The sequence below is a fragment of the Astatotilapia calliptera genome, chromosome 14 (assembly GCF_900246225.1).
Source record: "Astatotilapia calliptera chromosome 14, fAstCal1.2, whole genome shotgun sequence".
In the NCBI taxonomy this organism is placed as follows: Eukaryota; Metazoa; Chordata; class Actinopteri; order Cichliformes; family Cichlidae; genus Astatotilapia; species Astatotilapia calliptera.
This window is the reverse complement of record NC_039315.1, coordinates 39403241-39418817: the sequence shown is the minus strand read 5'-3', so window position 1 is coordinate 39418817 and position 15577 is coordinate 39403241. Positions and strand designations below refer to the sequence as shown.

At 39.2% G+C, this 15577-nt stretch overlaps 1 protein-coding gene across 4 annotated transcripts in view; it reads left to right on the top strand.

Moving 5' to 3' along the window:
- The window catches only part of LOC113036002 (vascular endothelial zinc finger 1), a 39683-nt gene that overhangs the window by 12529 nt on the left and 11577 nt on the right, over positions 1–15577 (top strand). For all 4 annotated transcript variants that reach the window (XM_026191970.1, XM_026191971.1, XM_026191969.1 and 1 more), the window contains exon 3: positions 15112–15181. In XM_026191970.1, the coding sequence (XP_026047755.1) occupies positions 15112–15181 (70 nt within the window). The remainder of the gene's footprint in view (positions 1–15111; positions 15182–15577) is intronic.

The window sequence follows — 15577 nt, the reverse complement described above, 5'->3', positions numbered from 1 at the left end:
CAGCACTGCAAGCAGGCTATTCCAGCCCCTCCAACTCAAAATTCTCTGATAAGCCCTGTTTTGTGTGGACGAGCATTGTCATCTTGGAGGATATACAGTCCCGATCACCAGTTTATGACTACTTGAAAATGGCCAAAAAATAATAATTTGCATGGTTGGATCTTAACATGGTTCCAATCTAGTGCTGGGCCATATTATACTGTTCACGGTAATACCGGTACAATGTTAGGCAACGATAAGAAAATGAAATATCGCGATAGAATATGGGTAAATGCGCAGTGCCTTTTGTTTTCATACACACATGAACGAAAAAGCATGGTGGCAACGGAGAATGAGAAGGGAGAAAGCAGATCGTTGAGTGAAACGGATGAACCAGAATTGGTTTGTAAAAATGGTGCCACTTCAGTGATGTGGAACTGGTTCGGTGTTTATCCATCAGATGCCCACCAAAGCACTTTTTTTTTTTTTTTTTTTTTTTTTTTTTTTTTTGGGGGGGGGGGTAGAACATGCAAGCAGGCGTTGTTATTGCCGTATTTGTCAGACTAAGGTGCTCGTCATTCTTGGAGTAATCTGGGTCCTAAACTCCGTCCGCTTCAGGTCCCAAAGTCAAACGAACACTGCAGCATCACTGAGAGTTAAAAACTGTCTAAATTCTTTCATCTTTAATAAAATGATCAGCATTGCTGCTTTACCAGGTGTAACTATGAAGTTTAACATCCAGGCATCTATGAAAACAGCTAGCGACACAGCTATGTTTGCATAACAAACACAGTGAAGCTGGAGGATCAACGCTAACACTTTCCACTTTCCACTCGATAAAAGTTAACGTGAAGGTTCCTGATGGTTAGAGTCAAATGCAATCTCATAGCAGGATGCTGTAAACGGGCCAAACTTCAGTTAGAAGAACAACTGAGATAATCCATCCACAATATGAGGTTAGTCATTAATATACTGCAACAACATGGGAATAGAGCAGCTGTGATAGAATACACCATTAATAAATCAATGGTAGGGAAGTGGAGGAAGCAAGAAGAATGAGTTGAATAAAGTTTTATTTATCTGTCTGCTTTGTTTCGCTTAATGTGCCTTATAATCCTGTGCACCTTATGGTCCGAAAAATGCGTATTTGACTTTTTTATTTGGCACACTGCAGTTTAATGTTGCAAAGCACCTCTTTTTAACTTCAGTGGATATTATACATGGTTATGCTCAGGATATATCAGCCCATTTCTACTGGAAATGCCTTTTGGTTAAACTTTCAGCAAGGAATTTGCATTTACACTGTTACATTTTTATATAGCTTTAATACACATAAAAACAGCTTGTTTAAGTGAAAATAAATAAATGGGGGGGTTTTGTGCACTAGTAAAGTTGTGGAGTTGTATTTTGTATCGCATCAATTATATCGTCAGTTATATCGTTATTGCAAATTTTCAAATACATATCGTGATAAATATTTTTGGCCATATGCTCTAGTTCCAAGTTGAGCTCCAACGTGCAACAAGAAGAAATGGGAGTCAGATAAAACATTTTTAGGAGCATGCAATTTATTGAAAACAAGAATGAAACTGCTGATCAAAAGTTTAGGACCACACCTCCAAAAAAAAACCCCCACAGAAATTAGAGTTTCAAACATGAACTCAGTAGTGAGTAGCTCCAACCTTATTGTTGATCACTTCAAAAATTCATTTTGGCATGCTTGATGCAAGCGTTTCCATGTGGTGAGTGGAAACATTTCTCCAAGTGGTGAAGACGGCTGCACGAAGGGCATCTACTGTCTGGAACTGTTGTCCATTTTTGTAAACTTCCCTTGCAGTCTATCCCCTAAGGTTCTCAATTGGATTTAGATCAGGGGAACACGCAGGATGGTGATCCAAAAGAGTGATGGTATTCTCCTGGAAGAAGTCCCTTTTCCTGTGGGCATTGTGTACTGTAGTGTCGTCCTGTTGAGGAAAAAAAAAAAAAAAACCCAGTGGACATAGCCTACAGCCATTTGACGCCCCTGCACCTCCTGAAGCTCCATTGTTCCACTGAAGGAAAAAGCACCCCAGACTACTATGACGCCCCCTCCACTGTGGTGCATAGAAAACATCTCAGGTTTTTGTCATGCCAATAATGTTGGGAAACCATCAGGACCATCAAGGTTAAAAATAAATAAATAAAAAATAAAAAATTTCTCATCAAAGAATAAATCCCCAAAGGTTGATTCTGTTCATCTGGATGTAGCGTTTTCAGTGGAAGAAATGTTTTGTCACTCATCCAGGTGACTTCTTCAGTCTCAGCTGACTGCAGCTTTCCCCAATCTTAAAAAAACATTACATAATGACTGAAACTAGCACCACTGAAAGAACACTGGGCTCCGAGGTCAGTTCATTCATCATAATTATGCCCACTGATCAAAGACCACTGATCAATTGCCATGAGTACCATTCACAGAGAGTTGAGGAATGGCTGCAATCATAGCATTGTAAGATGGCAAAAAATTTACCCTTAGGCCCCCTCCTCGATTCAGAGATGGTCTTTCCCTTTTCACATAACTGGCCTCCTTGACTCCACGCCTAAACCAGCATTCCTCCTTGTCCAGAATGTGTACATCCTCATTATTGAAAGAGTGTCCACTGGCCTGTAGGTGTAAATAGACTGCAGAGTCCTGGCCTGACGAGATAGCTCTTCTGTGTTCTGTCTATGTTACTCTGTTTGTGACGGGGGAACCGATCCTTGGGGTGGACCAGTTTTTGGCGCAGCGTGTTTTGGGGTTTAAAAGCCACAGAGACGCGGTGTTTAGAAGTTTGAGTTTTGAAACAGTCCTTAGATCAGACCTTACCAAAGTGTGGGGCCATTGGCGCGGTATGAAAAGGGGGGGGGGGAAAACAAACGTTTGGACACTGCTAGCACGGGTGGCCACACAAACACAAAGCAGGAGCTGAAGCATAGCTGAATATGTTTCCAAACCAACTTCATTCTAAGCCAAAGACTAGAAAATATGGTGAAGCATATCTTCCCTTTGGTTTCACCTGCACAAGTGCCGAGGTAGGTCTCCCCTTCAGAATTGGTTTTCCCTTCGTCGGGAGCAGCACTGGGATGTTCAAATCACAGACAAACAGTATCCCACATTCTTGATTTTTAGTTCGCAAACACTTCTCATAATAACTAACTACTCCTGACATTTTTGGAGGTTTTAGCTCTTTATACAGTGAAGTTACAGTGGGATACAAATAATATCAGGCTGATCCTGCCACGATTTGTTCACCCTGTCCAAATCACGGACAAACAGTATCCTACAACTGTTTATGTTTTTGAACCCGTTTTGCACAGAGAGGCATTTTTTTTTTAAAAAATGTATTGATAGCAATGTTGAATATTATTACACAGGAAAAAAACAACTACACGTAAAATAATTACACCGTGATGCCTCTGCCTTTCTAAATGGAGGGACAGTGACTGCGTGTGTGTATGTAAGCGTGTAAAACTGCAGATATTCAGCTTAACAGTATTTTCTCTATCTGCCATTCTGCAATTCATCTCATGTAAACAATAACGTGGCGCACAGCGTGACGTGAAAAAAGGCACATAACTTTGACATTGCGTGACGAACTCTGTATTCCTCGTCCACACGTAAACGCAAAAAAGGAGTTTTTAAAAAATCTCAGTTTTTGGTGATTCGAAACGCCGTTTGTGTGGACGAAACAGCTGCGTTTTCAAAAATACAGTAGGTGTGGACGTAGCATAAAAGAGTTAGTAGTTTATTTTATTACTACCTGTAATTTATTGCAGTTTACTTGTATTAGCTTAATTGTTTACTAAATGTTTGAGGTGTGAAATAAACAAAATATGGGTGTGTGTGGTTGGAGGATGCGTTAGTGCGTGTGCGCGTGGGGGGGGGGGGGGCGAACATTTTTCTTGTAAAACAAAGGGGGGCCTAGCAAAAAGCGTTTGGGAACTACTGCCTTAGATGATAAAAACAGTTCTGAACCAGTCATTTGGAGTGATGCTCTAGCAACACTGAACTGTCAAATATGACACTGAGGTTTCTGATGCTTGATTAAACAGAACAGTCTTAAGCAGCTGATATGCGGCCTAATTTCTGAAATCATATGGTCATGAGCAATAATCAAAGTTCTTTTTTTTTTTTTTTTTTTTTTTATTTAACTGGAAGAAGTTGTTTTAACCACTACTTGATATCTGTCAGGCAATTACTTAAACTAGACAATTTTACAAAACTAAAGAGACTTTGAAAGAAAAGTATAACTGGATGTCATCAGCATAGAGATAATGGGAATTATTATTGTAATGCCTAATGATTTGGCCTGGGTTGTAAATATTGACCAAAAAGAGAATCAGACCCAAGACAGATCCCTGAGGTACCCCACAAGGCAAAACTGTCGTTTCAGACGTCACTTGATTCACAAAAACGGCAAAAGATCTCTCAGATATGACATAAACTATTTTAAAACAAAACCAGTAATCTCAAACAGTCCTTGAGCCTATTAATCATAATACTGTGATCAATGGTATCAAAGGCAGAGGCTAGGTCCAACAGAACCAGAACTGTGTACTCTCCAGTGCAGCCATCACGATGTCACTAGACACTTAAAGTAAAGACGTTTCAGTGGAGTGCAATTTGCTAAAACCAGACTGAAAAATGTCCATAACATTATTTTTCTCCAAGAAATAGTTGTTTTGCTACTGTTTATTTCCCCAACATTTTTAACACAAAAAGCAGTTTGGATATTGGCCTGTAACTGTTTGGAGACTGATCCAAATGAGGTTTGTTTAATATTTGCTCAACAACAGCATGTTTAAAGAAGCTGGGAAGTAAGCCAGTATGAAGAGAAGTATTCATCATTTCCACTAAACAGGGGCCAATTGTCAAAGACACTAATGAAAAATGCAGCAGGTAGGACAACAAGAGGGCGTGAAGTTGGTTTCAAATGACCAAGCAGAGCCCTGATTTACTGTAATGTAACAGGAGCAAAGAAGGACCAAGTATCAAAGGAAAGCAAATTGTAAGCATGATACCGAGCACACTGTGGGGCAATATTAGACTTGATGGCAGTGACCTTATTTGGGAAGTTCTTCCCTCAGTGATGGTGTTGGTGACCGTCCTCACTCAACCTGAGCTATGACATGCTGGCTGACAGGGTCAACACACTGTTTGGCTTCAATGTCAGCTGTTGAGATTTGAGGGAGTACTAAGGCTACGTCCACACTATCTGGAGCATGTACAAACTGATATTAATGTTTTTTAGGGGTGTCAAAATTGAGAGCAATCAAAACAACTGCTATATAATGCACTCCACTATCTTTGTTTAATTGGTCACATGACTGCATCACATGACTGAAATGCATCATTGTTTTAGAAAGTCTGCGTTTTCGAGTGTCCACACTGTGATGGGACAGCTCCGTTTTGAAATGTATGCGTTTTCGAGAGCCTTTTCAAAACGCTGCGTTTTTCCTTGGGGGAAAACGCCGTCTCAGTGTGGACGGGAGGCCAAAATGGAGAGAAAACGATCGGTTTTTGTTTGAAAACGCATTAGTGTGGACGAAGCCTAAGAAAGCGACCTGGATGTCATTCGTGAAACTGTCAGCCAGACTGTTTCACGAATGTGGACAAAGATAACACAAAAGCAAGTTTCATAAAGATGTTCTCTCCTCTGTTTTACCCTCTCAAAGAAAGAGTGCCTATATGGCTCTACAGTTTGGTGATATTGTCCTCTGTCAATCCGATCGTTCAGTCTGACGTCACTAGCAGTGTCTGGGCCTAAACTCTGCTGCAGGTCCATATATCAAATGATCACTGTGGCATTACTGAGAGTTAAAACACTGTCTTAAGTCTTTAATCTTTAATAAAATTATCAGCGTTCTGCTCTACCAGGTGTAACAACTGGAAACGGAATTTATGACATTTAACGGAGTTAGAAGTTGGCAGGAAGTTAGCTCGCTAGCTTCCATCGAAATACAATATAGCATGTCCTGACTGCGGCGGTTTGGAAACAAATTCAAACGTTCAGCTCTGTTATCACTTCCAACATAAATGAAGACAGAAAACTAAACAGCAGTGACGTTTGTAGGGTTACTGAAGTTGGGCTAGCTGGTATATAATGATGTGCTACGTGACCGCTAGCGACACAGCTATGTTAGCATAATATAAACAAGCTAACTTTTTTTCCACTCGATAAAAGTTAACGTGAGGGTTCTCAGTGGTCAGGAACAAATGTAATCGCATGGCAGGATGCTGTATAAGGACCAAACTTCAGCCAGGAGAACAACTGAGATAATCCATCCACAATACGAGGTTAATCATTCATATACTGCTGCATGGGCTGGGCTGTAGTTACATCGTAAGGTTTTTAAAAACTGAGCTTAAATAAATGATTAGCGGTAATAAACGCCGAGGGAGGTCAACGGTGATCACTGACTTTTTTTAGGAGCTTTTTGAGATTAAATAGAAGAAAATACAAAGCATTAAACATGTTAACAACACAAAAGCCATATTAAGTGCAGACTACTTTAGGCCCAGAAGTAGGATTCGTCACGTCGCTTAATCGCTTAATAATCGGATACCACGTCCAGTTTACCACTTAAGTTGCTGCTTGCCTTTGGCAGTTCAACCAGGACACTGTTTAGCACTTTCCTGCAAGATATGTGGAGCGCCTTCACATCCAGCTTCAGCTTGTACCATCCCAGTACAAAATAATTCATAGCCCAGTGGTTCTCAAATTTTTCACAATGAGTACCACCTCATAAAATACAGTGGAACCCCGGCTTACGAAGACCCCATTTAACAAAAAATTCAAGTTACGAAGGCACTGAACAGCAATATTTTTGCCGTGGTACGACAAAATGCCTGTGTAACGAAATCCGTTTGCGAAATGTGCTTCACTGTTCCACGTGAAAGACGTATTGTTGTTGCAGTGCGCTATTTCGCGTGCTTTTCGTTTGCAATTAGCCTATCGTAAGGCATAAATATGAGCGAGTTTAAAAAAAAAAAAAAAAAAAAAAAGTTAAAATATATCATTGCACAGTGTACATACGTACATTAATTAACGTAAATGTAAGTTTTAGTTTTAATGTTTAGAATTAAATTTCATAATGTTATGTACTAGAGATGGCACGATACCACTTTTTTATGTCCGATACCGATATCATAAATTTGGATATCTGCCGATATGAATCCGATATAGTGTTTTTTAATCAACAAAACTGTTTTTTTTAAAATATCTTGCTGCATTTTGTATAAGTTCATACTCAAGTTTAAAACAACAACTACACTAAAGCTATTCTGTTATACCTGTATGCAAAAAAAATATTTCATAGTTCAGCAATACTGATCAATCTAATAAACTTAAACCTACACCATCCTCACTATTCTGGTATTTTAAAGAGTACTTAGCGTAAATATTAAGCAACCTAACTAATAGGGTTCCAACTCCCAGCAACAACAAAAATAAATAAATAAAAAATAGGGAACCACCCCCCCACGCTACACCTCATGATGCTTAATCAACGTAATCAACCTTAATTTGATGCAGTGTGAAAAAAAATGCACAGAAATCAATTATTTTTCAAGAAATATTAAATAGATTCAACATCTTTCTTCAACAGAACTGCAGACTGCACAGATGGTACCTTCCCAAAGGAAAAAGTACTATAGCTTACTAGGGTATATATATTAGACTTAATAGTCACTATATACAGTAATTGACTTCTATTCATTTTACATCAAATTAAAACTTTGGGTGTCAGATAATTATTTATTAAAAGCGAGACATTTTAAATGAGAATAAGAAAGAAAAGTATGTCTTTGTGCCCCCCTTTTCCCTGTTAATGCCCTATCGGCCCCCCTGGCTAAACTTTGCTAGATCCGCCCCTGCACAGTTACCAGCGTCAGCTACGTAGAAAAAGATCCTCGAGTAGAAAGTAATATTAAATACATTCTAACAATAGCTGATCAAGCTTAAACGTGCTGCTGTTGTTCAGCCACTGGTTTCCTCTTTCTGGTGCAAAGTGGGCCAAAAACAAACAAGAGACACGGACTCGCGACAGAAAAGCCGATCAGCTGATCATTAAGCAGTTTCATGATTGAAGTAGCAGCAAGAAGAGGCAGTCGCTCCATATATCGCTTGTTAAGCTTAACGCAGGAATGCTTTACAAACATTCAGAGATGGACTTACACACTTGCTTTACTTCTCTCGGGGATAACTTTGTCGGAGATGAAATGCCGGGTTGCTAGCGAAGCTCCACATGCTATCCAGACCACCGACAGGTCCCGCATGCCACAGCCGCTCTATCACGTGATGCATACTGCTCCGACGTGCTAACGTTCTGAGGTGAGTTACGGCGTGTTGCAAGTTTTGTGAGGTGCTTTCGTGATATTTAATGGATCGGATTACATTTTTTCTTTTTCTCCGATATCCGATCCAGTAATTTAGGTCAGTATCGGACCGATACCGATATGTAATATCGGATCGGTCCATCTCTATTATGTACACATACGTACATATTAGGGGTGCAACGATACAGAAAATTCACGGTTCGGTTCAGTTCGATACTTTGGTGTCATGGTTCGATATTTTTTTCAATACAAAAAAAATGTTCATGCCTTTTTAATTTGTCATTTATTAAATTTTCACGGCACATTCCGCACCGCATCTCTGTGCGTTCATCATTTGTTTGAAGCCAGCTCACCTCCTGCAACTACTTTTCCGAGAATACGCGCTTCTTTTGTGGTTCGGACTCCTTCTGACATTTGTTTGGAGGTGGAGGAACACCAAAGTAATTGCTTAAAGGAGCTTCTTCGACATCTTTAAGAGGTCTAAACAAATGTCTGTCCTCCTCCTGAAAATCTTATGTACGCAAACACGCGTTGCAACTTCTTATCTTGTGCGCGTTTTTTATTTTGACAGCGAATGCGCACCTGCGGACCACTTATGTGCACCCCTGGTTATTTAGCTTGTCATATTGCAGCCACAGAAATTCTTTTGTCCATGAAACCATAAAGCTGCACTTTCTTTTTGCCTTATAGTCTGATTTGTCATAACTTTTCAGTTTTGTGGTAAGCTTTTCTTTGGCTGTCACTTCTTCACCCTGACCTGTCTTATTTGGCTCAGCAGAACTAAAATATATATCCTGCTGCTTTTACTCACGCACTCACATAACGCTCAGCGATTCTCTGCGCGATCAACCTCTCACATGTTTAAGCTGCGGGAGATTTCACTTGTCATGTTTGCATAGTAAGCTAACGATTAATAAGACTATGTCAGAGGAATTGGTGCGCAAATTATCATCACTCACCAATCAGTGCTGTCGCTCTCTATACACAGTTCGCGCAATTGCAAAGTGAAAGCAAAAAACAAGCGCAAATTCAAACGCGATTTCAATATGTCACATATTGACAGTGGCTCACCGATGCCAATGACATAATTACCCAGCTAAATTTCCGAAAGAATGCAAAAGCATTGACATATATTTTTCCTTCCTACGATAGCCCGACGGGCAGGGCAGAGATAGATTTTGGTAGCCCGACTGAAAAAAATCGCTAGCCCCGGGACGTCGGGCTAGCGATTTTGCGAGCCCTGTATCTGATTGAGGAATCACTCATCTTTGGAAAAGAGAGTTTATTACAGAGAAATGTCTCTTTTCAAAATAAAAGCTATACTATACGCTTTTTCTGGGCTATATTCTCAGCAGCATATTAAACATATCAGGTCCCCATGAGGGAGAATCATGTGCTAAAGCTGTCTAAATGACTCGGGTAAAGTTTGTAGCATGCGTGCTTGTTGTTTTTGTCTGCTTCCACTTGTCTTTGCACTAGGATGATGTCGGCGTAAATGTGCAGTCATATTCGTTGTGTTCCCACTAGTGCTGTCAGCGTAAATCTCGTTGAAATGACGTTAACGCCACAACACGGCAAATCTCCGTTAACGAGCTACCGCGGATCGCCCCGTGTATGGGGCTGGACGGCCAACACGTTAATGAGCTAACTGCGCTAACACACTAGCTCCCACCCATGTAATTGAGCATTGCGTGGCACATCCAACATACTGTTTTACTTTTGTCCATGACGCGCTTACCTTCAGGGTCATACGTCACATGAAAACCCAAATAGTTCCAAACGCCAGATCTGAATGAGGGTGGGGGAGGTTCAATTTGCCATGTTGCAAGGAGAGCTTAACTTCTGTCTCGCTAGCTTGCCCTGCACTCAGTGAATCTGCGTTCGACTACTCCGCCTAGGCTGCACTGTCGAGCGCAGATCCACTGAGCGCTCAACACAGACAGCATCGTCAGAAGCAAAGTTGATAAAATAAATTAAAACTTTTGTATTGTTCGATACGTACCGAATATGCGTACCGATCCGAAAGCACTGTATCGAACGGTTCAATATCGATATGAGTATCGTTGCACCCCGTGTGTGTGTGCGTGTGTGCGTGCGTGCGTGCGCGCATGCATGAAGAACTTCGTCTTCAGCCAGCATCGCCTCACTCAAAAGGCGATGGAAAAAGGTGCTTCAACTTAAAAAAAATTTGACTTACGAAAGACCCTCTGGAACGAATTAATTTCGTAAGTCGGGGTTCCACTGTATATGGCTCTTCAAGTACCACCCTTATCACCAACATTAAAGTACAGTAGTATAGGCCTACTTAACACCACATACAGTTTACACAGACAATTTTATTTCTTATATGAATGTTATTTATTTTAACTGTCATAAACAGGATGTGACAAGTGATAATAATAACTACTGTACTGCACTACAGGTGGGATATCCAATCTTTAAATGATGACCTGATGTAACCTGCTTCTGCGCCCAAGCTACTCTACACTGAATAAAACTGTGTTTTTAACATGTTTTAATGCTTTATATTTTGTTGTATCTAATCTGAACAAGCCCCCCAAAAAAAAGTCATTGATCATTGTCGGCCTCTCGGTTTTTATCATCATTATTCATTTTAAAGCTCAGTTTTTAAAACCTTACAATGTAACTACAGCCCAGCCCATGCAGCAGTATTGTTCTCCTCACTGAAGTTTGGTCCGTTTACAGCATGCTGCCATGCAATTACATTTGTCCCTAACCATCAGAAATCTTTATCGTGTGGGGGAAAAAGTTAGCGTTCATCCTCCAGCTTCACTGTTTATGTTTTTTATGTTAACCATAGCTGTGTAGCACATCATTATATACCAGTTAGCCCAACTTTAGTAACCCTACAAACGCCAATGCTCTCTCTCAGGCCTCGGTGATGGTACTGCTCTCGAGCTTATGGAGAGGATGCTGTCCTTGTTAGGAACTGATGACACTGGAAAAAACGTTTTCTTTCACTCTATCCAAGGTCACCATGTCTATAATGGCTTCACCTCTTTGCTCTGCGCTGTGTGCAGACCGACTCCACATGAAACAATAACAACATCATCATCAGCTGTTGTGTTATCAGTCTTTTCTTTGAAATACTGGGGCTGCGTGGGCTTAATGTTGTCATGCTTTTTATTCACGTGCCTGCTCCTAAATATTTTTTTTTTATTGCAGGTATATTTTTAGTTGCAAATGTGGGTGAAACACTTGAATTTACTTGGTAACAACTGAGTACTACTGAGCCATGTTATAAATGAAGCATGAAAGCAAAACATTTGTGTCGAGGACTTTTTATAATAGTTATTCTAATTCAATGAATTGTTTCAGCCCTAATCTCAGCCTTGCAAGATGTTGTCACAAAACATCAAAGGCTTTGCTTGTTTGTTTAACCTACTAGTTAAAGTGAGCTTAAAAATAAATGTGGTTTAATTAGTTTAATTGTGGTTTAAAAATGAAAACTGACCAAAACTAGTGTGAGGACTTCATAAGCTCAGCTCTGAGGTTCTCTGACGCTGCTGTCAAAAGTTATAAATGGCCTGTAACACTACCAGTAACTATGGAAGGCCAGGGCTGCCATAATGAATTAATTAAATACGCCATTAAATAATTCATTAAATGTAGCAATAATTATTTACAATCGGAAATAATTAATTACATAAATATTTACGACGCATGTAATTACTTATTGACATATTTAATTAATTATTGACACATTTAATTAAATTATTAACACATTTAAATAATTATTGACAGGTTTAATTAATTAATTATTTATTTATTTAATTCATTTTGGCACTTTTGTCCCCTTCATCTCTCTCCTTGAAATAATTTTATCTGTCAGCCTCACCCATCAAACGAAGTGGGCGGGGTTAACGCTGCCCAAGCAGCTTCTCTAACATTTGATTGGTTGCAAAGTAAGTCAAGACAGGTCAATCCTAGATAATCGATTGCTTGTGTGGACTTGGGGCAGCCAGGTATCCTAGAATGCATTTTAAATCACAGGCAGCAATGGTGGTGGTGTAAAGTTTTAAAATACCCCATTTTTCTGTCACCAACTACACTTTTAATAGTGTTTTAGCCGCTAATGTCGCGGCGTAATCTTCACATGTCTGGTCAGGTTGTCGACATAGAACATGTTTGCAAAAGTGCTCAGATGTTTTCAGCTCTGCTAACAGTCAGCTGACAGAGTGCACCGAGCTCACAGCCCCGGTGTACCAGCTTAACTGTTTTTGTTTTGTTTTTTTTAGTTTGTTTGTTAGTTGTTGATTGATATAGAGAGGGAGAGAGAGAGAGATAAAATTATTTATTTATTTTTTTCTCCTTCCCCGGTCATGTTATGTTTAACTGTCAAAGGCTTGTTACAAACTATGAAACACATGGTGCAGACTTCTGGATGTTAGAAGAAAACTAATACTGCTCATGAATGAGACTAAAGGCAGGAAGGTGTCCTTTAAATTTGTTAATAGGACCTCCCTATTTATATCATAGTTTATGATATAGCACGTGTATTTCAGTTATAGCCTACTTATTTCAGTGTAGTGGTGAACAGTTACACAGCTCACGTGGGCGTTATCTGTAATACTCCTTAACTATAATTTATCCAAGTTAACTTCAGTTGACCATTCAGACAGTTCTTTTGCAATGAAAAACATAAACACCCATGCTGCCGGTAGGTTTCAGCTGTGCCAGCTGTTTACATTACAGCTGCTTATGCAGTAACCATGGTAACAACGGACTCTGAGCGGCTGGATCGACACAGGCCAGACAACAATTTTACATATATGATCTTAAAACAGGACACAGCCATTATCTGTCCTGGCCTCATATCAAATGTGAACGCAGACTGAGTCTATGTTTGACGTTTGCTTTATATCTAATCTTCCTCTCAAACATTTAAACGGCAGCAAGTCTGCAGCTGAGGGAATACAAACTCAAATTGTCGGAACAGGTTTGCTCGTTTCTTGCGTGTATTCATTTGGTGATTTATTAAATGTATAAATAATCTGCTGCTGAGTCTCTTATGCTGATGAAAATGCAGAAAACACAGATCACAAACACCTGTTCAACTAATCACTTTTATTCCACTTTGATCTGTGACAAACTGACGGTTCATCTCTGTTAGTGTTGCGTTAGACTGCTATATTTTCTTGTTCTTTATGCTGTAGATTTTCACGTCTCTGGAATAGTTGGCATTAATAAGGATGATTTTCTGTTAAATCATATTAATATGACCCGTGACATATTCGTAGATGACAGTTAGATTAGTCAGCCGGGAAACTGGGCTAACTCGGAGAGCTGAAGATATCATGGATATGCTGACCTCGCTCCGTGGTGTACAGGGCCGTTTACCCTCATGATTAATATTCACAATAAAAATATTAGCCGAACATCATGAAGTCTGTATGCGTTTCATAGTGTTGAACAACCTTTGTATAGTTAAAGCCAGCAGTTACTACATGACAGAAACGCCAACGTTATCTCTTTTATGCATTTATACGCAGGTCATGCTGATTACTGAACAAAAACCCAAAGATCAGCTGTTAATTGAATTTATTTCCTCTCTCTCCTCCTTAAACATGTTTTTAATGTTATTTATAATTCAGAATTGGCGACTGAAACACGTAGGACACATAAGAACATCAGGAAATAAAAACCCGATGAATATAACCTCAGTAAAAGAAGTCGGTGTCAGCGGGGGTTATTATAGCTGTGTACCGGGGTCTGCGCTTTGTCGGTGGTAATAACAGCTCGATTGCTTGCGAGGCAAGCGGGTCTGTCCCACGCTTTGCCGTGAGACTGGGCAGACATCTCCGAAATCATCGAAGCACTTTTGCGAAGAGGCTCTATCTTGACAAACCAACCAGACATATGAAGATTAAACCACTACATTCTCGGCTAAAAAAAAAAAATATTAAAACGGTATTTGGTGACACACAAACAGGGTTTTTCAAAGTTCTGTTCTGTTAGTTTCCACATGCCGGTTGTTGTGTGGTAAAAACAATGGCCACCAGGCCAAAGCAATGGTTTTGACTCGATCAGTGTTAACCCCGCCCCCTGAGTTTGATGGGTGAGGTTGACAGATAAAATTATTTCATGGTGAGACCTGAAGGAGTCAACTGTGCCAAAATGAATTAATTAAATACACCATTAAATAATTAATTAAATGTGGCAATAATTAATTAAAATGTGAAATAAATAATTAATTAAATGTGTAATTAAGTAATTAATTAATTAATTACATGTCTCGTAAATATTTATGTAATTATTGACACATTTAATTAAATATTGCCACATTTAATAATTTCTTTCACATTTTAATTAAATATTGCCACATTTAATTAAATATTTAATGGTGTATTTAATTAATTCATTATGGCAGTCCTGGTGTTCCATAAGTATCTACCTATTTATGCAGTGTAGGATTTCTCAATCCTAAAATACATAATATTTCATTGTGAGTATTTTACTGATTTTAATTAAATGATAAAACTTCTCAATAAAATTAGGTGATTCGTCCCAGATAGATATTAAGTTTGTGTTACCTTCTTCATAGAAAACCATGCATCTATATTTCTGGCCTCCTGACAAGCAAAATAATGTTTGGAATTGTTTTTGTGATCGGTTTTGTGTTATTTGGGTTTTATGTAAAGGGAAATCTAATAGTATAAGGGATTCTTGGGTTAAAACTTAGCCTGGATTTTTCAGTTACTGTAACTACCACATTACCCAGCCTTAAATTGGTATGTATATATCTCACCTTTCAGACCTGATCATCTAAGCTGTCATGTCAAGCACGTCCATTCCTCAGAGAGGCCATTTAAGTGCCAAGTAACGGTAAGAGTTGTGACTGGGTCTCTTGCTTTCATGTTTATTTTAAGTTTACATTGTGTGTCTTCATCACAGGCCAATAAAGGGCAGTTTTGTTTAGAGATTAGCTGCCACTCAGAAACTGTTAATTTCCATTTGTATCATGTCTTATGGTTACTTTGTATATTATAATATCTGAGTTCTCTGTGCTTCAAATATGCATTTTCTGAAATGTAGTGGCTGGTAGTCCATGGTTTTTGGCAAAACACATTTGTGACCAGTCATGCTGCTCATGAAAGTAACATGAACAATCTTGAGGTTGATCACAGAAAATGGCAACCAATGCAGCACAAGCTGCACTAGTTATCTAGAGTGTCCTTTTTGCAAAGTGTTTTGTTAATGAAGTGAAACTACAATACAAGT